Below are 25,150 nucleotides of genomic sequence, written 5' to 3' on the forward strand. Positions count from 1 at the left end.
TACTCACCATGAAGTTGTTACAGTAAGTGGCGCACTTCTTAAGAACAACAAAAAGAGGTGTCAGTACTGTATACCCTTTTAAAAAGTCCTGGTTACACTAATGGTGGTCAACAAGGTCCAAGTGAAAGCCACAGAGATCGGTTCAGAGTTATGAGCCACCTGGAACATCAACGGCATCTGGCCTCTAGCACAAGGAACACACAGCCTACGGTTTATGTCTCCATCCTTGCAAACATTTTATCTACATCTTATTCACCTAGGCCAAAATCCTCAACAACCTCTAAAGGAAAGCATGCAGGAAAAATAGAGGATTGTATCCAACATCGCTCCTAGTCAGAGTAGATGTATTAAAATGACATGACTAACTTCCGTCCATTCAATTACCCTGAACAGGTATTAGTGGGATACAATGCAGATTTTTATTTCCAGACCTACATAGGTAAAGGTAAAGGGACCCCTGACCATTAGGTCCAGTCGTGGCTGACTCTGGGGTTTATTGGCCGAGGGAGCCGGCGTACAGCCAGGCTGACTAAGCCGCTTCTGGCGAACCAGAGCAGCGCATGGAAACACTGTTTACCTTCCGCCGGAGCGGTACCTATTTATCTACTTGCACTTTGACGTGCTTTTGAACTGCTAGGTTGGCAGGAGCAGGGACCAAGCAACAGGAGCTCACCCCGCCGTGGGGATTCGAACCGCCGACCTTCTGATCGGCAAGTCCTAGGCTCTGTGGTTTAACCCACAGCAACACCCGCGTCCCAGACCTGACATAATCCCGCCTATATACCGATGCTTCAAGTCTCTCGCCTTCTATTTGAATCCTGACTAAAGCACAATCTTATACATGTCTACTCGGAAGTAAGGTTTACTGGGTTAAATGTGGCTTACTCCCAGGCAGTGCTAATTTTCTAGAAAAAGAGGTGCTGGAACTCACCACAAATGCCTCCCTTGTTCTCTTATAATGGCAATGGCGCCCACCTGAGGGGTACCGGAACTGAGTTCGTTGAGTTCTGGCTGAAAAAAAGCCCTACTCCCAAGTAAGTAGGTATAGGATTGCACCTGAAATCAAATCAATTTTTCCCAGGTCTCCTAATGTGGGGGCTGCAGCTAGAATATAAGCTTCCTGACGACAACAGAAAATATATAGATCATTTTCTTTTTGTAGTTATCTTTTTTCCCCTTTAATCTTATTATAACAATATACTCGTTATGGAATGTAGCCCTGAAAGTGCATACTTACTTTCTAAGAAGGTTCTGTAATATCGTACGACATTAGGATGATAAAGCTACAATAAAAATAATGTATACAGTTATGGTTAGATGGAACATCCATTTGTATCATATCTTCAGAATGTTCCTCTTGGTGGCAGTTATGGCAAATACGTTTGAAGACTGTGAACACCAGCACAGTATCTTGACCTTTAATACTGTGCAGGAATCACTTCTTTATTTAAGATATTGTGGCCAGAATCAGTAAGAGATAACCATAACGTCTGCCTTCTCTGTACTGCCTATGGAAATACTGTACTCCCCAAAATTGCTCAGTTCTCTTTAGTAAGGTTTTCTCTCCCCTTTTATCGGTATTTGGTCTCTTTATGGCCTACTTTGCAGAATGCTTTAAAAAAAGGGGGGGTAACTCGAGGGGCCAACTTGAATACAATATTGAGCAGGCCCAGGTAAGCACTGCCCCGCATAATCAATCACATGACGTGGTGCAATGGCAACGCCCATCAACTTAGGGGGGGTGCAGTCCCCTCAAATATTTCATTGTCTCCTATGTAAGGGTTGTTCTATTTCAAGGAAGAGAAATACAGTGGTACCTCGGGTTACATACGCTTCAGGTTACATACGCTTCAGGTTACAGACTCCGCTAACCCAGAAATAGTACCTCGGGTTAAGAACTTTGCTTCAGGATGAGAACAGAAATCGTGCTCCAGCAGCGTGGCAGTAGCAGGAGGCCCCATTAGCTAAAGTGGTGCTTCAGGTTAAGAACAGTTTCAGGTTAAGAACGGACCTCCGGAATGAATTAAGTACTTAACCCGAGGTACCACTATAAAATAAAGGTGAGCACAGCAAGCAATGTTCCATGGTCTCTGTGTGAGAGTGAAATGGACTTCCACTCAGTGCACAAGGGGACTTCACATTCAGCTCCTCCCACCCCATTCCAGTCACACCCACACACACACACAATTGACTCTGGGCGATTGCGGGACCATCTGGATTTGTGGGGTCTGCAAGGGGGAGAAGAGGGAAGGGTAAAGCTGCAAATACCAATAGAGTTTGCCCAGTGCAACATGAAAAGGGCACACAAATTCCTTATGTGAGCACCACCACACACATAGAGTCGCTTTCACATTATGTCTTAGATGCATTTTCATATATTTCAGCAGGAAAAAGGATATGAGAAACTGGTTCTCATAATGTGACCCTAAGCACGTGAAATCCATGAGACTCCAGCTTAATGAATGTCTAGCAAGACTTCATGATAGCTAGCTTAATAATGGTCCTTCATGTATGTTCTACGGTATTTAGGGGTTAAACTAGATGTTACTTTAATAGGTAAAGGTAAAGGACCCCTGGACGGTTAAGTCCATTCAAAGGCGACTATGGGGTTGCAGCGCTCATCTCGCTTTCAGGCCAAGGAAGTCAGCATTTGTCCCCAGACAGCTTTCTGGGTCATATGGCCAGCATGATTAAACCACTTCTGGCGCAACGGGACACCGTGACGGAAACCAGAGCGCACAGAAACGCTGTTTATCTTCCCGCCACAGCGGTACCTATTTATCTACTTGCACTGGCATGCTTTTGAACTGCTAGGTTGGCAGGAGCTGGGACAGAGCAACAGGAGCTCACCCCGTTGCTGGGATTCGAACCGCCAACCTTCTGATCAGCAAGCCCAAGAGGCTCAGTGGTTTATACCACAGCACCACCCGCATCCCATTACTTTAATAGTGCATTGGGATTCTGTGCTCTTTCTTTACAAACCAAAAGCAGCTGTGGGGAGCAGCTATTCCGACCAGGTCCACAATTCAGGGGCGGAATAATTTGTAACACTCTCCCATATCATGTTTTCCTGCTGAAATTTGCCCCCTGCTCATTACAGCTAGAGGTTATGTGGGGGAAAGCAAATGTAACTGGAAAATATTTCTGTTCCCTAAAGCAGGGAAAATAGGAACCTGAAAAACAAAGCGGTATTGGCACCCTGTCATTACCTGGCGACTGCCAAGTGTTGTAGCATGACATATATATATACTGCGTAGGTAATAGAGCAACTTTTTCGCTTCCGTGGTTCCATTAGGGTACAACTCTTTACACACAGTCCAAAGAACAAACAAGTAAAACGTTTCAACTGGAAAATACGTTGAAATAGCAATTCTATTTCAAAATATGCATTGAAATAAAAGTCATGTTACTTGCAAGCTAGTTCTGATTGAGTTTAAATCAGAACACAAGGTGTTCTAACCCAAAAAAACCAAATTGCTGTCGGTGCATTTTCTTGTTGAGGTTTGATCCTTTTTTCTTTTCTTTTTTTTTTACTCCTCAAGTCACAGTGTGAAATTACAGTTGCTGGGCTGGCAACTGGGGTCAGGAAATGCTTGGTCTTGCATATGCTCGCACTGAGCATTTGAATTGCCTGAGCACATTTTCTCTGTTGGATCTTAACGTGCATTCACCCTGATGCAGATGCATCGCTCTCTAATGTTTACGTGAGAATGGGTTTCCCCATTTCCTTCAATGGAAAGGTTATCTCCTCCATGTGGATATCTTTGCCATGTATGAGGACTGTGACCTCCATGGAAATGAATGAGGAAGTAACCTCAATAACAAACTGGTAGAGCTGCAAGTCAGACATGCTTAAAGGTAAAGGTAAAGGGGCCCCTGACCATTAGGTCCAGTCGTGGCCGACTCTGGGGTTGCGGCGCTCATCTCGCTTTATTGGCCGAGGGAGCCGGTGTACAGCTTCCGGGTCATGTGGCCAGCATGACTAAGCCGCTTCTGGCGAACCAGAGCAGCACACGGAAACGCCATTTACTTTCCCGCCAGAGCGGTACCTATTTATCTACTTGCACTTTGAGGTGCTTTCGAACTGCTAGGTTGGCAGGAGCAGGGACCGAGCAACGGGAGCTCACCCCGTCACGGGGATTCAAACCGCCGACCTTCTGATCGGCAAGTCCTAGGCTCTGTGGTTTAACCCACAATGCCACCCGTGTCCCAGACATGCTTAAAAACCATTAAAAATCAATTTAAGATGGCGACTGCGAATATAAATCCCACTTCTTCCAGCTTCCTCTGGATTGGCTAACCAACTACAAATGCTCATTCAGTTCAACTGGTGTAGAAAACCTTCACAGAAATGGTTGCCACTGATGCTGTTTTATTTTTGTATTTAACACAAGTACAATTGGCACATATCACAGCAACGTATTCAGTATGATATTTAAGAGCATTATTATTAGAGGTGTGAAGGTACTTAAAAACAAAACAAAGCATCATCAGTGTAAGCAAGTTACTTTCCGGTTGGCATTCAAAAACCTAAGTACCATACCACTGTTTGGAAGAGAACTCCACTAATTTCGATGAAACTTATTCCTGGTATGTTTTGACTCACCTGCTCTTTTATTATAGTTAGTTCAGAGACAATGTTCTTCACACTGCTGTCTCTGTCCTTTTTGTCCTTTCCAAATGCTGGATTATGTAAATTAATTTCTTTCATCGCTAGAAGGTTCTGACCACTGCGTTTCCTAACCTATGTGGGGGTTAAGAACAACAGATAAGGAACAAGATTAAAACAAGCACTATTTGTTCATCAAAACTAACTGTACTGTGTCTATTTTAAGAAACGTCCTTTTTTTTAAAGCATCTAACAACCAGCTTGAAATTCACTGAAGCCTCCATAGGGCAATCAAAATGTGACATTTGAGTATATGAAAGAAAATAGTAACAGATCTATGCAGAAATTGGGGGTCTAAAGCCTACTCAGATGCACTACATCACGGTAGAACAAATACTATTTTGTGTTCATATAATGCATTGCAAGTTATTTAAAGTACTTGACCTATATTATGTCAGTAATCTTTACAGGAATCCCATATAATAGCACCGGTATCGCTAGACACACATTGAAGATTTGAGGAGGGGGGCAAGTGCTGAAAGATAGCCCTTCTAAGCACCATTTTGCATTTGAATAAACTGGAGGGGGATCATGGGACAGCCTGGTCCAGAGAAATAGTGGGGCCAGCAGACCAAGGCTCTGTGTAACAATGTAAACCAGCATATGGTCCACCTTTACAGCTGGGAAAAGAGTGAAACAAATTTGCAATAACATCACAGGCAAGGGTCGAGTGAAAGTATATAAATGCATGGCAAGATCTGATACATATCCCAAAGCCTATTTACCTTGTAAACACTTCCAAACGCTCCACTGCCAAGATGGTCTAATATTGCATAATTGCCAATGTATTTCGTAGGTGCTTTGTTCTGATTAATGTCTTCAATGTTTTCCGCAATTTGCTTCACTTCATCCTCCTAGTCATGAAATGAGTTAAAAGACTTGTTTTGATTTATGCAATCTTTCGCTAACAGAACATTGGTCTGGGCTAACAACATGGGCTTTATATGCTTTAGAGATCACCTTCTCCCTCACTGGTCATCTAATTCTTTCGCAGAACCCAAGAACCCTTCCGTGGCTATTGTGCTGATGTGTCAAGCTCCGACAGCAAGAGAACATAGATGAAAAAGCTGGCTATGCGGTTTGTCGTTTGTCCTAGGGCAGGAGTGACCAAGTCTTTTTTTCCAAAGGGTCATATCCACCCCCCCAAGCAACACATCCTAGTGGTTGGGTGCGGCCAAAAGCAGTGTGGCCACCACAGTCTCATACGTGCAGTTGACACACAACATGCACAACAGCAGACACACAAACAGGCACAAAGCACTCCTCCCATGCAAATCAGCTGAGGATGGAGGGCCAGGGGCATATCATGGGGAGCACAAGCGTGTGTGTGGCCCCAGGCACACAATTTTTGAGGGGACACAAACCAGGGACCCCCAGTGTGGCCAACCTGGTGTTCCTCTCTGCCCACCAATGGTGACATTGGCCAGCCGGGCTTCCTTCTGCAAGGTGGGCAAGTGGCTCAGCATGGCACCACTTTGCTCTGGTGGGGATGGGGTTACTACAGCAGCGAAGGCTAGGCTAACACTCCCCTCCCATCCGGTGTGGACACATGCTTGCCCTGGGCACCAGCAAACAACGTTACGCCACTGTTGAGGGTTATCACCCCATCTCTGCTCATCAAATGATCGAAATGATGATCAGGCTACTGGGCTCTGCACACCCCAATATTTTGCTTTCACTAAATTTGGTGGGGTCCTAGAGGATCAGGAATATTGGGGTCGGGGCAGATTCTGCCCCTGTATTGGAGGTTAGCCACCTTTATCCCATAGCCTGCCACCCGTTTCGATTGGAGAGATGCCTAAGCCCACGTGTTTATGAAACTTTATTTTTTATTTTTTGGAAGATCTCTTCATTAACAATGAGTATTTTTAAGATAGGGTAAGCTTAATTTTTTTAGCAGTGTGTTAGTGTGACTAAGGAAGTAAGCAAACATTTACTACTTACCAGTAATGCATTTAGCTTCAATACCAGCTCTTCATAAGCACTTATCTCCCGAACATAATGCCCAATGTCAATGAAGCTCTCAAACAAGTGTGTAGGGAAGAGCCTACAAAATGCAAAACTATTTATTTATAGAATGCCGCATAAAGTTCATACCCAATTACATTGCGGGGGAAATGTCTAATTTCACTTCGCTGAATAATAATTCTTATTGCTTCACTGGTTTTCTAGGGACAAAATTGTGTTAATAAGGACCACAGGGATTTTAGGGAGATAAAGAAAGGGTGGTCGACATATGACTCTCCAAATGTTTTTGGTTCCCAACTCCCACCAGGCCCAGTCAGCATGGCCAGTGGCAACGGAAGATGGGAGCTGTAGCCTCAACAGCAACAGCTGAAGGAGTGACTGGTTGGACACCTCTGGACTGGTCAGATCCCCTATCTTCAAACCAAATACCATTTAACATTTAAAAAATCCTGTAGCTCTTATATAGTACAGTTATATTCTGCCAGTATAAATTTAATATTAAGGAGTTGTAGCCATGTCATTAACACAAGAAACAGAACAGATTGTCTATTTTATTGGCTCAGATAGTAGCTTCAGAACAGCCAGCCTTTGAACCCCACAAGCGTCTTTTCAAGGGTTGTTTATTCAGAGTAGAAATACAGTCAATGAGCATGACATTCTGCTAATTAATTTGACCTCACTAGAAAGATGGCCTTGCATTTAGTTTTAGAAACACTGAAAATGATGGAAAAGAAAATACATGTTTTTAAACAGGAAAGCTGCTATCCCTAATTCCATTTATGCTTCAAAAAAAGTTATATGAATCATGTTATGACACTGATGCAGAAGGCTGATGGAAATACTTCTATGTGCTAAAAGTCCATGCTGAACCCCAAACGTCTGAAATATCTGCTCAGCATCTGATCACATGAAGGTTCTCTATCTTGAGCCAATATTAAATGTAAGAAATGTAAGAAAGAGAAAGAGCGCACAATTTTTAATGCATTATTCGACTGCAATGTTTCCAAACTGATGACTGAGCTGTTTTTCTCTTCAATTGAAATTGGAGGTACACTTCACTCCAAAAATAAATAGGAATTTCCTTGATCAGGTCCCAGAACAACAGGCATGTTATCTTCTTGTCAGACAAAAATATATCACCAAGGGCAACTGCTCCGTGATAAGGAGCATAAACAGGCAAACAAATAAATTACAGTAGTCATTTTCTTCAGAGTCACTCATGTATTTGGTAAAAGCAACATCAACTCGTGAGTCAAGACCCGGACACTGTTCTGGTACAATCGTTGTTTCTTCCCACAAAGGGGCTTAATCGTGAAACTGTACCATGTAGTCTAAGCAGTATATAATCAATAGTTTAGAAAAAATGGGCAAATCTGTCCCTATGTGCATATCTGCCATGGGAAGAACAGAGAGAGACTTTCCAGCCTTCTATTTGTTAGCCTATTAATGCTCTGGTTAATAATCTCTCCAGGCTTCTTGTCCACCCTAGTCAATCTTTAGGTTCAGCCATCATCCTCTGTCAGCTACAGCCCAGGATGTGCCATTTAATTCCAGTGCATTCTTAACTCCTCTCTTTTAATGATGATATTACTGTGGTCCTCAGAGTGAATGCATTCAACACCTCACATTTACAGTTCCCAGACATACTTCAAAGTCCCTCTTGCTGTACTTATCCTACCGTAAATCAGTTTCTAACTGCTTCAGTGACATTTGGCAATGTCTGAAATACAAATCCTTTAAAAAATATAAATGAGCAGATCAATGAAATGTTACTGCCCCCGACGCAGAGGTGCCAGAAATGTTTCTAGAGATCTCCATGTGGCAGCTGAGCTTTTGAACTGGTCCTAAAACACAGTTACATTTTCTTTGCAGAGACATCTATGGACAGCAATGTCAACCATCTCATTTTCGGTTCCCCCAGCTACAAAACAGTAAATCTAACTAAGACTTAAGCCTAACGCTAAGCATTAACCTGCAGGCTTTTTGTTGTAACTCAAGTGAACATTCTGAGAGCTTAATCTCTTCTAATATTAAATTTGCATACCTTTTGAAGAGATGTCTGTTCCTTTCCATACTGAAAAGGAATCGCAGGGCTCTGAAGGCATAGCACTGGAGAGAGGGAAATGAATACATTAAGGTAATTCTATGCAGAAGCATTACCGACCACATTTAGCTGCTTTTGCCTGAGAAGTCCATGCCTGTAGACTACTAAATAAGCAACTCCTTGTAGCCAAAGAATGGGGCCTAAAAGCCTGGTATCTTTCCGAAGTAATAGAAGAAGAAAAAAAATTATGCTAGAAATTAAAAAGACATCCATCTTCGTTTCAATTTAGTGTATCAACAGTAAGAACTGGATTTGTTGGCACTCCCAGACCTCTACTGGCATTTTAAATCCATGTTTAAAGCAAGCAGTACAAAAATGGCTAATCCCATAATAATGTCAGAATGATCAAACCAGCTTACTGGGTACATAGATTCAGGACCTTGCCTCAGTGACAAATTATTTAGGTGTCTCACTTCATAAAGTAAAGCACAGAATTTGAGACTACTGTGATGCCTCATACATTTTCATATATTTCATTTATTTTTTGCATTACATGGTAATGCATTTTTCAAAACGATTGGGACCATATATGCATGCTGTCACGCCATTAAACAACCAGTTGCAGAATCTAGCATGTGGATAAGCAGAAGGGGCTTCAATGTCATAAATAGCTCCTTGCTTCTCACCGTGTCAAGGAGCCAGCCAGCAAACAAATCACACAGAGTAAATGAAGTTAACTCTTAATTAGAAGTTAACTCTTAATTAGAAGAAGCAAGGCCTGCTCAGGGGAGCCAGGCCTAATGAGAACGGTAACTCTTCTCAGTAGGTCTTGCCCCTATGAGGCAGTTGTGGGGAGTGAAGGTCCCTGCCTTCCCAAGGCTACCTAAATCTCCTTCTTCCCTGGGTCCTTTGCAAGCAATTGGAGACTCCACCAACAGTTTCTGCTCCTTCTTCTTCATACCTCTCTCTCTCTCTCATATATAATATATATATATCTTTTACAATTTAGAATATTCATTTAAACAAGCTTAAAATATCAATGACTTCCCTTCCTCTCTCTCCATGGTTCATTTTACATAGCATAAATCCCTGCATATTTTATATAAACTAAACAATTCAGTATTCCCTCACAGTGGTACCTTGGCTCTCGAATTTAAATCGTTCAACTCCTGGAACGGTTCGAAAACCAAGGTGCAGCTTCCGATTGGCTGCAGAAGCTTCCTGCATCCAATCGGAAGCCGCAGAAGCCCCGTCGGATGTTCGGCTTCCCAAAAACATTCGCAAACCGGAAGACTTACTTCCGGGTTTGCCACATTCAGGAGCCCATTTGTTCGACAACTAAGGCGTTCAACAACCAAGGTACCACCGTATTGCTTCCATCAAAACCTATTTACACTGTTAAATTTATCTTAATGCTGCCAACGTTTTTAAGTGTACAGAATTCCCCCCCCCATATACTCAGTAAACATTTTCCAATCTTCTTTAAACGAAGGTTCTTCTTGTTCTCATATACGTTAGATCCATCTAACTCTTCTGGTCCCGGGAGAGAGGGGAAGGGAGCTTGTTGAAGCAAGAGGGGGAGACATCCTAGTTTCTTCAGCAGCCTGTCTCTTTGCCCTGCTCCTCTCCAGCCTCTGCTTCTGCCTCTAATTCTGGATGGTTCTCTGCCACTAAACCCTGTTACCTTTTCAGCTTCTGACACCTCCTCCTCCCAGTCTTCACCCTCTGACTACTCATCATTCTCCCCCCACAACTCCCTGGGATCTGAGCCTTCTTCCCTTGCTGGTTTCCCAACTTGTGCCTCCCACCATTCCTCTGTGTCCAGCCAGCCCATGCCACCCTGCTTTCCATAGATCATGCATTCCACCTACCTCCCCATGGCACAGCTCCATGGTTCTCCCCACCACCCCCACTTTCGTCTGACCAGTTTGCTCCTCAAAATTCCAAACAGTTTTAGAAGTCTTAATGGTTGTACATAAAATCACAGAACTGCAGAGTTGGAAGGGACCACAAGGGTCATCAAGTCCAACCCCCTGCAGTGTAGGAATCTTTGTGCCCAACATGGAGCGTCATGGCAAGCAAATCTGTCCAAAATGCATTCCCACTGCAGAATTTGGTTACACCTTGGTAGGGAGTTTTACAGGAAAAAAGGTAGAAAAATTCTGATGTACAGTGTCTTATGTTATTCTGTATCAGAGCATATATATGTATGCGTGTCATATGGAGTTTTTAAAGTGCAATGTATACTGTATGTTGTATTTTGTTTTGCAGGAGTATCTAATTGCTAATAATAATAATAATAATAATAATAATTTATTTATTTATACCCCGCCCATCTGGTTGGGTTTTCCCAGCCACTCTGGGCGGCTCCCAGCTGAATATTAAAAACACAATACAGCATTAAACATTTAAAACTTCCCTAAACAGGGCTGCCTTCAGATGTCTTTTAAAAGTAAGATAGTTGCTCAATACAGAAGTTACCTTAAAGAAATACACAATCAACCACCATGTCTCGCTTTAAGTGCTCAGAGGTTTGCATAGAAAGTTGGAAATAAAGGAAAAAAGATTACCTGTAATAAATTGGCTTTCACTACATTCCTTTGTTTATTAGGTAAAATCAGCTTTGCTATTGTGTAGACGCCATTTTCCTGAGAAAGCACACATTGAAGAATATACATTCAAAGAACAGTCAAATGTTAAACCATAACTTACACATTGTGAAATTAAAGGCAAATGTTAAGTTCTTGTGAAGGAACCTCTCAAACTATTCAGTAGAAATGAAGTCTGCAGGTCCTCAGTCGAGGAAGACATTACAGCAGTGGTTCCCAATTAGCTACATACTGCGGACTTTTCAAAGGCCAAGTCATGAACTCCCTACCTTTGAAAATTTCGATATCTGTGTGGTAGTTCTTGTTATGTGAATGGTGCCACAGACACCATTATGTGGGTTATGTGGACCCCCTGGGGTCTGCGGACCACCAATGGGGAACCACTGCTTTACAGTATTGATTTATTTGTACCAGTGCTTTTTCTTCTAGAAAAAACATGTGCCGGTGCTCACCATGAAGTTGTTACAGTAAGTGCCATACTTTTTAACAACAAAAAAGAGAGGTGCCAGTACTGTGTGCCCTTAAGTACCCCCTGGGGGGAAACCCACTGATTTGTACATTTATATCTCGCCTTTGCTTCAAGGAGCACCCATGGTTCTCCCCACTCTCTATCTTACGCTCACAGCAACCCAGTGAGGTAGGTCAGGCTGAGAGACTGTGACTGGCTGAGAGTCACCCAGGCAACTTCATGACCAAGTAGGGATTTGAACCCTGGTCTCCCAGGTCCTAGTCTGACACTCTAACCTCTACACCACACTTGCATGTTACAGGCCTCTGACAAAGACATTCAGGAGCTTAACCACATTTTCCTTATGAGCCTGTGCCTTGCAGCATTCTTCATAGCATTTGTCCGTCTTACTGGGTTTGAGTGTAGCTGACCTCCCCCGTTTTCAGCTCACAGATTCTGCCTCCTGGATTTCCTTTTCCTCCTATTAAAAGGAAAAGGGACCCCTGACCATTAGGTGCAGTCGTGACCGACTCTAGGGTTGTGGCGCTCATCTTGCTTTATTGGCCGAGGGAGCCAGCGTACAGCTTCCAGGTCATGAATCCAGCATGACTAAGCCACTTCTGGCGAACCAGAGCAGCACACGGAAACACCATTTACCTTCCTGCCGGAGCGGTACCTATTTATCCACTTGCACTTAGACGTGCTTTTGAACTGCTAGGTTGGCAGGAGCAGGGACTGAGCAACGGGAGCTCATCCCATCGCAGGGATTTGAACTGCCAACCTTCTGATCGGCAAGTCCTAGGCTCTGTGGTTTAACCCACAGTGCCACCCGCGTCCCCTTTCCTGCTATTACTCATCCACAAAATACTCTTCAGCCCGGCCTGTTTGGTGCTGGTAACATCAAGCTTATCCTAACTGTATTTTTTAGTCTTATTTTTTCAACCTTATTCCATTCTCAGCTTGGCTCTTATAATAGCAAGCCCTGCCTTCTTCCAGTTAACCCCCCCCCCCCCCCGGTTTCTTTTAGACTCTCTGCTCTCTTCTCAAATTTCCTACAAAGCATGGTGGCATCCCTTCTTTGAAAGTTAAATCAAAAGCTTTTTCCTTGATTTTTTTTCAAATTCCAAACATTTCTCATCTGTGCAAGAGACACACACAGTATCTAAGAACCAGTATCAACCAAGACATCTGCAAATGAATATTTTGCATCCACTACCAAATTAGAACACAATAAAAAATAGTAAGTAGAGATTAATAAGTATGTTAGGCAATCAAAAACCTCTTACTTGAACGACTTGGTGAGCGTTGGTATCATTCAGGACCAATTCAGTAATTGCAGCACAGCAAGCTAAAATAAATCGCCACAATTGTTTACCTTATATGGTTCTTGTGAAGTACAATCAATAATGAGGCTTCTACTACATGCCGTATTTTTCCGTGTATAAGACTAGGTTATTTTCTTAAAATATTGTGCTAAAAACTTGGGCTCGTCTTACACACGGATAGTGGAGAGGTGGGAAGGGCGATTGGTGGCTGCCACAAGCAGGATATTGTCCATGGCGTTTTCGCGGGTGATTGGTGGGTGCTGCCAAGGTCTGCTGGCTATTGGCTGCTGCAGCAATAGGACGGGAGATTGGCACTTGCTTTCGGCGAGACAATTGGTGTCTTCGCCGATGTGCGTGTGACTGGCTGTTGTGTTCCTGAGGGTGAGCGATTTTCATCACCCCCCCCCCCCGCCCAATAAAAGCTCAACAAGTCTGGGCAATTCCCCCCCCCCGGAAAAAAAACTCATCAACACTGGGCCATCTCCCCCCATTTTCTCTATTTGGAGTCCCAAAATAGAAGGGGCGTCTTATACATGGGGACGTCTTATACACAGAAAAGTACGGTATATCCGTCAGGCTGTATTCAACGAATTTATGCCAGTAGAAGCCAGGTAACAATTCCTACTAGTACAATGCAGCTTTCCCCCCACTGCACATTCCCCAAATCTGCTCCAAGGGGTTGAGAGAATCCCCAGAACAGTTGGCCGTGGGAGAAGGAGAGGAGAGGCGCAGGCAATTCTCCTTTTCCCAAGAACAATCTCATTTGTGCTACACGGAATGCAACCCACTGTCCGCAGAAAGAAGCAAGTTTGCTTTTTCAGCTTTTAAGTGGAAACGTAAATCACAGCACAGGAACACTTGCGCCTTACATTCAGGAGTAAGATTTTTTTTTTTTTTTTAAGAAAAAGCTTGTAGGCAACAAATCCAAAGTTGCAAATTTCCACTTTGCACGAACATGCTTGTTAGGGGGTATGACTAGAGAGCTGCTCTCCACTGAGGGAACATTTCGTTACAATCCCAGATTTACCTCTGTGCGATGTCTGAAATGGATCCCATGAAAGAACAAATTTCACAAATTTATTGACAGCTGCACACATTGTGATAGCTAGGAAGTGGAAGGGGCAAGCAGAATATAAAATGGAATAATGGTATAAAGAGGTGTGGGATATAGCTATTAATGATAAATTAACATGGGCCATTAAGGTAAGACGTGCAGGATAAATGATTTTGAGGCAATATGGAGGGTGTTTGTAGAAACTGTACTGTTAAAATGAAAAGAGGTCAAAACCATTGTAAGAGGTGTTGAAATTTTGGGAGGTTGGATAGTTACAATAGAATGGTCCTGGTGGTGGGGTGCACATTTTTATTCTTATTTATTTATGATTATTACCTTGCGAAAAGAAAAAAGAAATAAAATAAAAAACCCCAAAAAGGACAAATTATAGTTTACTCTCAATAAACTTATTGAGTACTAAGCGAACTTGAAAATCAATCAGAAGCATGGGAATTTCTCCATTCGCCTATTACAGCTGAAGAAACTGTAAAAAGTGTACTTTTGAACTCAGTTTAAGGTGGGGGGTCATGGATCTGGCCAGTGTTGTGCATAAGAACGCAGCTGAGATCTCACAAGGTGTTTAGCTCATCATGAGTAACAGGACTGAGCTCACAGTGCCCCTGGGAGTCAATGCTACGATCACTGAGACCAACTCCCAACGTGATGGTATTGTTCTTCAACATGTTCTTTCCTTAACTTTAAGTATTATTGTTCCTTCGAGTACCAAACCTAACAGCCGCATGTGTATCAGATGGGCAGTGAAACAGAACTGTCCGCAGATGAAGCAGTGGCTTCTGCAAACTTGAGTGGCTGCACAGGGATGCAGAAAATATTAGTTTGTGAAATAAAACGTTTGGGTGGGGTGCTGAGCCAAAATGTCCTGAGCAAAACTGAGCAGGCTAGCAGTCTCCAGGAGCCATTGTAGGTTGAGGGTAGTCAAAAGTCTGTGGAAAGCGGGGTAGGTAAAATCCACCTGCTTTGAGCCCCTAACCCAGGCTTGGCCAAACTCCAGCCATCCAGATGTTTGGGACTACAATTCCCATCATCCCTAGCTAACAGGGTCAGGGTTGATGGGAATTGTAGTCCCAAACATCTGGAGGGCCAGAGTTTGCCTATGTCTGCCCTAACCGGTTATGGGATCCTGGGGAGAGAATTTTAAAACTTCCTGTCATACTCTATGGAGTTTCTTCCCCCCCCCCCACCTTCCTGAAACATTGCCCCACTGTGCTATAGAAGGCAACAAGACCTGAGCCCTTTAATATTCTTTTTCCTCCTAAAATCTCCCTCCTCCCACAAACCGCAAATGGTGAGGGCATAGAGCCCTCAGCAGAAAACCTACTGTGGGCTAATAGTTCGATCTTTGCAAAGTTCTTTGTTCGGGCATCGGTTATTGCATTAAGTGCAAATCATCTCAGGGCAATTCATAATGTATGCACCTGCTTGAAGGGAAAACGTATTTTCTTGTATCTCACGAGGGCTTAAATCTTCGGAGAAGCGAAGCTGCTGGATTCTCCCTGCTGCGTTCGCACTGGATAAACTCCCGATGGAAGAACGATCTGAAAATAGATTTCGCTCCCTGGGAAAGCAAAAAACACAATACCGTGAAGCCTTTGGCTACATCTATCAACCAGCTGATAATAATAATCTATTTACTTTTGAATTAAGAACATCAATGTTCTATATATCCTTGAGCAGCATGCTGAAACTCATAAGCTAGTGTGTTATAGAAATGGGATAAATAAAACTTTCGGTCAGGTATTTTTAGGCCATTAGATAGCACTGGAAGCAATATGTGAATAATTGGTTGTTAACAGGGGTGCCAACCTGAATAAACTATTTGAGGGGGGGCATGTCCCCTGCCTAATTGATCACATGACACAATGCACACATACCATTTGAATGGCAATGCCCATCAACTACGGGGGGGGGGGGTTCAAATATTTTATTGGGAGGAGCAACGGGACCTCAGCCCCTAGGAGTTGGCTCCTAAGGTTTCTATATTATAGTGTTCTTTTAAATAAAAAAGAACCTTCAAGACATAAGAAGAGTCCTGCTGGATTAGGCCAAAAACCCACATAGTAGTAGTAGTAGTAGTAATAATAATAATAATAATAATAATAATAATAATAATAATTTATTTATACCCCGCCCATCTGGCTGGGTTTCTCCAGCTGCAGAATATTAAAATACAATAGTCTATTAAACAGTAAAAGCTTCCCTAACCAGGGCTGCCTTCAGATGTCTTCTAAAAGTCTGGTAGTTGTTTTTCTCTTTGACATCTGGTGGGAGGGCATTCGACAGGGCGGGGGCCACTACCGAGAAGGTCCTCTGCCTGGTTCCCTGTAACTTGGCTTCTCACAGTGAGGGAACCACCAGAAGGCCCTTGGCACTGGACCTCAGTGTCTGGGCTGAACGATGGGGGTGGAGACGCTCCTTCAGGTATACTAGACCAAGGTTCATCATCCTGACTTCTGCAAGCAGGACCTAAATGCTTTTCAAATATTTCCTCCTCTTCCTCCTCCTTCTTCTTCTTATTAAAGCAAAAGAAAGATAAAAACGTGAACTTGCAATTCTCAAAAAGCTAAGCTCCAGGTTTACATGGAAGATGTGGTTAGAGGATTAAGGTTAAAAGATTTCTATTCACATGTTCAACATATCGGAAGGGAATCGTTGCAGGTTTACTTCTGTGTAAGTTCTGCAGTGAGAAGTTCACCAACGGTGGATTTCAGCACCATGCTTCAAAAAAGCTGCCGCCGCCAATCTATTGTTTATCCAGCAACTGCTACACATTTTGAAATTCACATTTCATGTTCTTATGACTTTGCACTCAGAGAATTCTTCCAATAGATCCATATTACTAGAAATCAAAGCCTTGCCTTGGTGAGTATCAATTTCCATATACATTTGAGCAGGCAGTCCTGCTCTGGCAATAAATGTTATATTTAAAAATATAACTGCAGTCGAGGTGGAAATACGAAACACTTTTTTTTTTTTTTTAAAAATTCAGAGATTGCCTATAGGCAGCCTCATTCCCGATGCCCTCAGAAACCTACCCTTGTAAAATATGCAGGAGTTGCTTGATACCACCCCAAATACGAATTTCCACACTGGTATCAGGATCTTCGCAAACCTGGACTAGAATCCAGACTACACTCCACAAAAGCTTTAAGTGATCTGAGTGGAGCAAACTGAGCAAGATGGGGACGCCTTCGTACAACTTGACTTGCTCTTTGACATGAGATTCTACACAGAGAAGGCGGAGCAACTCGGCTGTCAGCCTGCAAGGAAACCATGAAATAATCGTCATGCAAACATTTAAAATTCAAGTCTGCCTGTTAAATTATCCAGATAATTGAATAGCCCTGCATTTATCCATTGTGACACAAAAAAGTTACAAAAAGTGCCCCCTAGGTTGCTATAAACAACACAGTGGTACCTCGGGTTAAGATGATGTGACAACATTTTGAGCATCTGCGCATGTGCAAGTGGCGAAACCCGGAAGTAACGCGCTCCATTACTTCTGGGTCGCCGTGGAGCGTAGCCTGAAAACGCTCAACCTGAAGCATATTCAACCCGTGGTATGACTGTAAAGGGAAGTTTTTTTAAAAAATGTTTAATGGATTATTATGTTTTCATATATGTTGGAATCCGCCCAGAGTGGCTGCGGCAACCCAGTCAGATGGGCAGAGTATAAGTAATAAAATTATCATGATGGAGTAGGACGTCCCTATTTTTATCGGTGAATTGTTGGGGAGGATGCAGTTATGCGACTCCTGAGCCAAGGAGATAAGTAACTATACAACCTTTAGAAGACATCTGAAGGCAACCCTGTTATAGGGAAGGGGTTTTTTAATGCTTGGGGGGGGGGTTGTGTTGGGAGCTGCCCAGAGTGGCTGGGGCAAGCCAGTCAGCTCGGTGGGGTATAATTATCATTATCATCATCATCACCATTACCATTATTGATGATGATGAAATGAGACATCCCTATTTACAGTACACTGCAGAAATGCTGGCGGATATGGGTGTTGCACCTTCATTATACACCTTTAGGCGCCAGGCAAAATTGTTCCTTTTTAACCAGGCCTGATGGACCTGATTTGACCTGATGGACATCCTATACCCTTTTAAAATGTGGCTCTTTTTTTTTGGGGGGGGGGGGTTACTGGGTTATTGTTTTTATTTTGATCTTATATATTGTGATCTTTTCTGTGAACCGCCCTGAAACCTCCGGATATAGGGCGGTATATAAATTGAATCAATCAAACAAACAAATAATGTGTAGTGTGTGAGAGCAGGGAGATTGGGTTAGCAATGCCCAAATTTACCTTGTCCAAAATAATTCAGCCCTTGGAAGGGATTAGCCATACCTGGCCATGGTGTATTAACTCTTAGGGTGCTTTTACATGCAAGGTGCAACTGATCTTTCTCTCATGCTATTTCTGGGACCCTTTATTAATTGTTCATTTGGGGGGGGCAGGAGGCATTTGTAATATGAATGAGCTTTCTAAGCCGACCAAAGTGAGCTTGAGCGAGATATGGGAATTCACCCAAAGAATGCAAAAGCCTGGGATCATTAAGCATGGAGAAGCATGCACTGGCCTTGTAAGCACAAATTCCAATCAACCTTTGCATTGCATTGCTTCAGTTTCAGAATTACTATCCCTCTCTACCGAGAAAACTGTCTTCCTAAAAAATGCCATATTTGGAAATCTCATGTTTTCTACTTTACAAGTAGAAAGCATGTGGCTGGAGGAAGAGGATGGCTAGCATGAGCTAAGTGACTGGAAACCCTGAACAGATAAAGAAGGGCTGAAATTAATTCAGCATCCTACCTTTTAGAAAGCAAGTCATATTCATGCAATATCACCAACAAATTCTCCACAACATTGAGCTTGCTTATTTTCTCTCGGCATCCGGGACTAAAATGAAAAATTAGGAACCTGTTATTTTTTTCAGTTGCAGTGTGGTAGCATCTCATTCATTTCTATGAATGGACATTTCCTGCAGTATGAGAATTAACCCTATGTATAGAATTTGAACCTTGCCATCATTTAAACGAATGCAAGTCTCAGTTGTAACATAAAAACATAATACTAATAAGAATAAGAACAAGAATCTGCATGCAATCAACCCTCAAAATCTAGCCCAAAGAAAATAAGTCTCAAAATGTTCCTCGAGATGGCAGGGTTGGCATTTGGAAAAGAAATATGTTATATAATTCTTGTTTAGCTACTCTAGTCATGGTCCTGCCATTCAAACACAGTGCATCTGGTGGTATAGTTAAAAGTGGAATCTCAGCCACTCCTACGGCTCAGGTTTTAAAATGTTAACACCTCCAACCATGAATTGTGCTCCAAGGGTAAAATAAATCCAATACACATTCCGGAGAATTGAGATAATGGCGCCCCTTTTATTACATCAGCATCCAATCCCAGGTAATTGTAACAACCAATTACTGCTGCTGGAAAGATTTTGCATTCCATTGCAATCTAGCTCCAACTTCTATAGACGGTTTGCATTCTCTCCTTTATACCCGTGATCTACAAATCTGACAATCAAGAATCACACAATAACAAATGTGTTATCTGAAGCAGCGTACATAGTTTGTAGAACGGAAAGCAAAAGTATAAACACAGCCAATATTAGGAGGAGGGGAAACTCAGGCCCAAGGTCCATATACAGTCCCTCCAGACCAGGGGTGGGCAAGGTTTACCTTGCCTGGGCTGGTTCACTCCAGCGGACATCCCTCTGTGGGCTGGATTGCGCGCACACCCGCCATTTCCGGCATCTGCGTCTGTGCAGGCGTGATTTTCATCGTCTGCACATGCGCAGACACAATTTCCAACACTGCAGAAGTGAGTCCCCATGCCACAGCGGTTTAGCGCAGCGTGCGGGGACTCACCGAGCGGGCAGTTCAGTTTGGGGGCAGCTCCTGGGCCGGTTAAACGACCCCCATGGGCCGCTTGTAGCCCGTGGGCCTTAGGTTGCCAACCCCTGCTCCAGACCTCTCTGTTCAGCCCTCAGGACAATGCCCAGGGCACACACACCTAGGCAGTGCTGGACTTATGTATAAGATAAACAAGCTATAGCTGAGGGCCCCGCTCTCTTTAGGGCCCCCAAAAAAAATAAAGGGGGGGGGGAACCTACATACAGCAACAGAGTTTTATTGTATGTAAGTAATGGGCCCCGTCTGCTAGTCAGTTCCCTAAAATATCACTGGTTTGCTCATTTCTATATATAGGGTGCCTACATTCTGCATGGACTGTTGCATGGCAACATGTGCAAATGGCTTTAGATACCCATTAGATCCATAAATTACCACATAGCATATATTCAACGCAAAAAAGCGACAATTTGTTGTTGACAAAGGACAGCTGGACATATAAAGGGCCCCATTACCTTCAGTAGGTTGGGGCCTCATCAAACCTAGATCTGGCCCTGCTCCCAGATCATTCCCCTCACAGGCCTTGCTCTGCCTTCTGTGCTAGCAATTTTATCGAAGTGGAATATGTCCTTGAACTGTGATAAATCACTTTTGCTTGCGTGGATAATGAGTAGCGGGTGGTTGCCGGGCCATCCCCACTTGGCCCACACCCACTACTGATACGTAGTCCCTAGAAAGCTGTCCATGATAGAATGTGGTCTTCAGGCTTAAAAGAAAAGTCCCCCACATCTGACCTATAACTTAATGTTTGCAAGATAAGGGGAATAAAGCTTGACTGTCAGTATTTTGCTCTTGTTGAACTTGAATGATTCATTCCCCCCACCCCACCCCCCAAAAAAGAAAAAAAGCTGAGGTAAAATGCAAGGGGCAAATCCAAGCACACTAGACTGAAGCTTACCTTTCTGCCAAGCTAGTGAGGGCAAGCAATGCACCTAGCAGGACATTGTTTTCTCTAGCTCCAAGTAAGTTGATCAGAGTCTGCAAAAATAATTGTTAGACAATTATAAGACAGGCAAAATGCCTGCTTAGCTGTAATAACAAACACTACTTTAAAGAAATGGGGGGGGGGAGATGCAGTTCACTTATCACATTTTTTAGATTGTAAGCCTGAGGGACTCTTGATTTGAAAGCTGCTCTGGGCACTGGCAGAGGAAGAGAGGTGCATTGGGAGCACACGGCCCCCGGCAGCGCGATCCCGGTGGGGTGCCATCGCGGTTGCTCCCCCGCTCGTGCTGGACGCCATGCCCCCAGGATGTGCGGCACGCCCCTGCGGGTGGAGCGCCAGCCCCATCCCCACCTGCTCTCTGCAACTGGCTCTGGGGGCCTTCTTTGGCCAAAGAGCAGGGCCAAAATCCTTTACGTAAATAAATAAAATAATAATAAATAATAATAATAATAATTTATTATTTATACCCCTCATCTGGCTGAGTTTTCCCAGCCACTCTGGGGGGGGGCTCCCAATCGAGTGTTAAAAACAATACAGCATTAAATATTAAAAACTTCCCTAAACATAAACCACTAAATTTCCCTAAACTTTCATAAACCGCTTCTTATCTCTGTCTATCAAGAATAAGTTCTGATCTCTTCTCAGTGTGCCAACAAAAGTAAAATGTCAACATGATTTGGGTTTACATTTGTAAATGCCAAGGTTGGTTGTCTGGTGATTTAGGAGCCAGGGTCTAGGGGCAGAGAAGGGATGGATAGGAGCCAACAATTTGAATCTGCCTCCTGAAAAGGCGCTCTCTTGGTCAACCAGCCGCTTAACTGATTCACCGCTTTAAATGTTGACAATTTAAAATTGCATAGCAACAATCAGAAGGGATTTTGTGCCATTTTAAGGACACAAAACAGCCATTAGAAACCCTGATTATGTAGAAGTGATTCTCCACTTACTTTATGTGCTCCGCTGGCTGTTACCCATTCTCTTTGATCTTTGACAGCCGAAAGTTTTTGAAAAATATCTGCAAAGAGAATTAATCAGAAAAGTTTTATCACGGGGTGGGGAGGCAGAGGGGGTGGAAGAGGACAGCTTCTAAAAAGCAACTTTCCTTCAGAAGTTAATAGATTCTGCAACATGATTAAAAAATTACACAGCAAAATAAGTGGAGATGCCTTGAAATTAAAGAATTGCAATCGTATCAGAACAAGAGCCAGTTTTTAGATCTGCTTATTCGTTGTTACTTCCTGTTTGACTGCAACAGCTTAGCATTACATTTGTAGAACATTTTGACAAGCATTTATTTCATATACACATCCCCACTTCAACCTAGAAGAAATATAATCAGAAGAGAAGAGATATAACCACAGGAGCTATATATCAACTTACATGTCATGTTGACCAATTTGTCTATATTATGATGCTCTTCTCCATAGCAAAGGTAGTCATTTGCTACTGTTTCCATATACTGTAGGTGGGGGGGGAAACATTGTAAAATTGTTAGTGGAAAGTTACATGGATCTAAATTAAATAGCAAAGTGCATCCATGAGACCAGCAGATGGCAAACTTGTACCACGATTCACTGCAGACAGCTATCACAAAAAATAAACACACTATTCTGGAAATAGAACCAAGTTACTACAAGAGGGCTTTTTCATGCAAGAAGCTGTAGGTTCCAGCTATGGTTTCTTGGATATATGTTTGTTAACTGGGAAAGGGCTGCAGCTTGGTGGCTGGGCACACGCTCCACGTAGAAAAGGTCCTAGGTTTCATTCCTGACACTCTCAGGTACGGCTGGGAAAATACACTTCTGTGAAGCATTGGAGAGTTGCTGCTCTCATTGTAGGCCACGGGTGGGGTATCTGTAGCCCTCAAAAAGCTGCTGGACTCTTACTCCCATTAACCACAGTTAGTATGGCCAGTGGAGGGTGTCGTTTGCAGTCTAGCAACATCCCTGCATATAGAAAACGTGTCAAGACACCTCTTTTTAATTTGGTCTATACATTATTTTTTTTAAAAAACAACCTGAGTTTGCTATCTGTTTGTTTGTTTTTTAAAGTAGTGCTTTGTGGGAGTTTTTCAGACGTTGCTTTTATTATTTTCTCCTTTTTGTGTGTGTGTCATAATTTTTATTAGTTTTCAATTACAATAACCCAATAAAAGCCTCCTTGTCACAATACCAAATCATAATACAATTAATAATGCCAATTGTTCAGATGCCAAATTATATTATATTATTTCGTTGGGCTAGAATTTATGATTTGATAATTTACTTTAACTCAGCAATCCAAAAACTTATAAATTACAATTACACACCAGACAGAATAACAAACCCTCATACCGCAGCTGCTATTTTAACGACTTCCATTTGCATTAACACATCAAACACAGTGGTACCTTGGGTTAAGTACTTAATTCGTTCTGGAGGTCCGTTCTTAACCTGACACTGTTCTTAACCTGAGGTACCACTTTAGCTAATGGGGCCTCCTGCCGCCGTCGCACCACCGCCATGCGATTCCTGTTCTCATCCTGAAACAAAGTTCTTAACCCAAGGTACTATTTCTGGGTTAGCGGAGTCTGTAACCTGACGCGTATGTAACCCGAGGTACCACTGTAATGCTTTTATTATTTTTGGCCTGTGGTAAACTGCCATGGTGATTTACAGAAAGTCTCTCTGTGTGTGTGTGTGTTTGTGCGTGTGTGTAAAACACCTGCAGAGCCACAGGTTCCCCACCACTGATGTGGACAATATTTAATATGGGCCAATAGCCTGACTCAATATAAGGAAACCACCATGAACATGCAGGCTGGGATGGCTCCCAAGTTTTTCTACGGCAGCCAGCATCGCCCCCAAAGCTGCGCATCCTATTGTGGTCCATAAAGAAAAAGCTCCTGCTAGAAGCTACTTCATGTGGCTTTGCCAAGGCATAAGCACATGGCAGCAGCAGTAGTCACTGCCCCAATTCTGAGGAGTTAATCCCGCTCCTGGTATGATCGGTAGGTTCCTCTCAGCCTATGTACATTACAACTGCAGGTAGCTGTATTGTTCCATTAGAAGAAGTCCAAAAATAATCGTAGGTAATGCTTTCTTTCAATGGGACCAACCAAAATGTCACAAAAGTAGTGAGCAAGCTTTCGTATTCAACAGAACTCTTTTTCAGGCTGGATGTGGGATATGATGCATAAATAAAAGGGCTCAGGGATCTCATTCACTCAAAACTTGCTCACTATTTCTGACTGGTCCTGGGAAACCTGAGGTTTCTTATGTACACTGCACTGTTATTAACGTGAGAAGAGAGAGAGAGAGGTGTCCATTTTTAAAGGGCATTTATTTAGCAAAACCCACAAACACCACTGAAGCAGGACTGTGCTGACCGGACCCTACTCAAAATGAAATACTTCATTAGTTGTGCACACTTTCTCATTCTGGCCAGAAGAAGTCCAATTTGACAAGCCAGATGGCCCCGCTGAGCAGATTATAATTCTGATCTCTCACTGAGGCATACGCCCTTTTCACGGAAGCCAGCCAATTCAGAGTCTAATCAAATTACACAGGACGGTCACTTCTGCAATTCAGTCAAGCTGCAACTAACATTGCCTTATGGTCCCTTGGAAATGGAAAACATCGCATGTGTTTAATGTTTATAGTTTCGCCTTCCAAGAGGGAAAGCCGTTTTGCAATAAATTCCGTCCTTACTTTTGGCAAACTTAATGGGCAACAAAACACAGTGAAAGGCAGAGATGGTTACCTGTGCTAAGGCGTCGATCCCACCCAGGTTGTGGAGTGCCTCCTATACAAGAGGGGAGGAAAAAGCAAAGCAAGTACAGTATGTCAAAATTCCAGAAGATTCCTAGCAGCCTGCTCCCAACCAACTACCGATATTAAATTCAAAGTCCCCTGGATTCAGCATGGCAGAAGGTATGCTGATTGCTGTGCCTCAGAAAGTCAACTAGCAGGTAAAAAAGGTAAAGGTAAAAGACCCCTGGATGGTTAAGTCCAGTCAAAGGTGACTATAGGGTTGTGGCGCTCATCTCGCCTTCTAGCCGACAGAGCCAGCGTTTGTCCACAGACAGCTTTCCAAGTCATGTGGCCAGCATGACTCAGTGGCGTAGCGTGGGTTGTCAGCACCCGGGGCAAGGCAAGTAATTTG

General features: G+C 43.1%; 1 protein-coding gene across 4 annotated transcripts in view; it reads right to left on the reverse strand.

Moving 5' to 3' along the window:
* The window catches only part of NEK10 (NIMA related kinase 10), a 108,264-nt gene that overhangs the window by 70,040 nt on the left and 13,074 nt on the right, over nucleotides 1-25,150 (reverse strand). For all 4 annotated transcript variants that reach the window (XM_079947180.1, XM_079947178.1, XM_079947179.1 and 1 more), the window contains exons 7-20: nucleotides 24,749-24,790; nucleotides 22,388-22,466; nucleotides 21,955-22,022; nucleotides 20,960-21,039; nucleotides 18,950-19,036; nucleotides 17,171-17,395; nucleotides 15,554-15,693; nucleotides 13,025-13,086; nucleotides 11,252-11,329; nucleotides 8,682-8,746; nucleotides 6,614-6,716; nucleotides 5,395-5,523; nucleotides 4,607-4,744; nucleotides 1,238-1,283 (exon numbers count right to left, since the gene is read on the reverse strand). In XM_079947180.1, the coding sequence (XP_079803306.1) occupies nucleotides 1,238-1,283; nucleotides 4,607-4,744; nucleotides 5,395-5,523; nucleotides 6,614-6,716; nucleotides 8,682-8,746; nucleotides 11,252-11,329; nucleotides 13,025-13,086; nucleotides 15,554-15,693; nucleotides 17,171-17,395; nucleotides 18,950-19,036; nucleotides 20,960-21,039; nucleotides 21,955-22,022; nucleotides 22,388-22,466; nucleotides 24,749-24,790 (1,342 nt within the window). The remainder of the gene's footprint in view (nucleotides 1-1,237; nucleotides 1,284-4,606; nucleotides 4,745-5,394; nucleotides 5,524-6,613; nucleotides 6,717-8,681; nucleotides 8,747-11,251; nucleotides 11,330-13,024; nucleotides 13,087-15,553; nucleotides 15,694-17,170; nucleotides 17,396-18,949; nucleotides 19,037-20,959; nucleotides 21,040-21,954; nucleotides 22,023-22,387; nucleotides 22,467-24,748; nucleotides 24,791-25,150) is intronic.

The sequence above is a fragment of the Podarcis cretensis genome (assembly GCF_951804945.1).
Source record: "Podarcis cretensis genome assembly, chromosome: 12".
Lineage (NCBI taxonomy): Eukaryota > Metazoa > Chordata > Lepidosauria > Squamata > Lacertidae > Podarcis > Podarcis cretensis.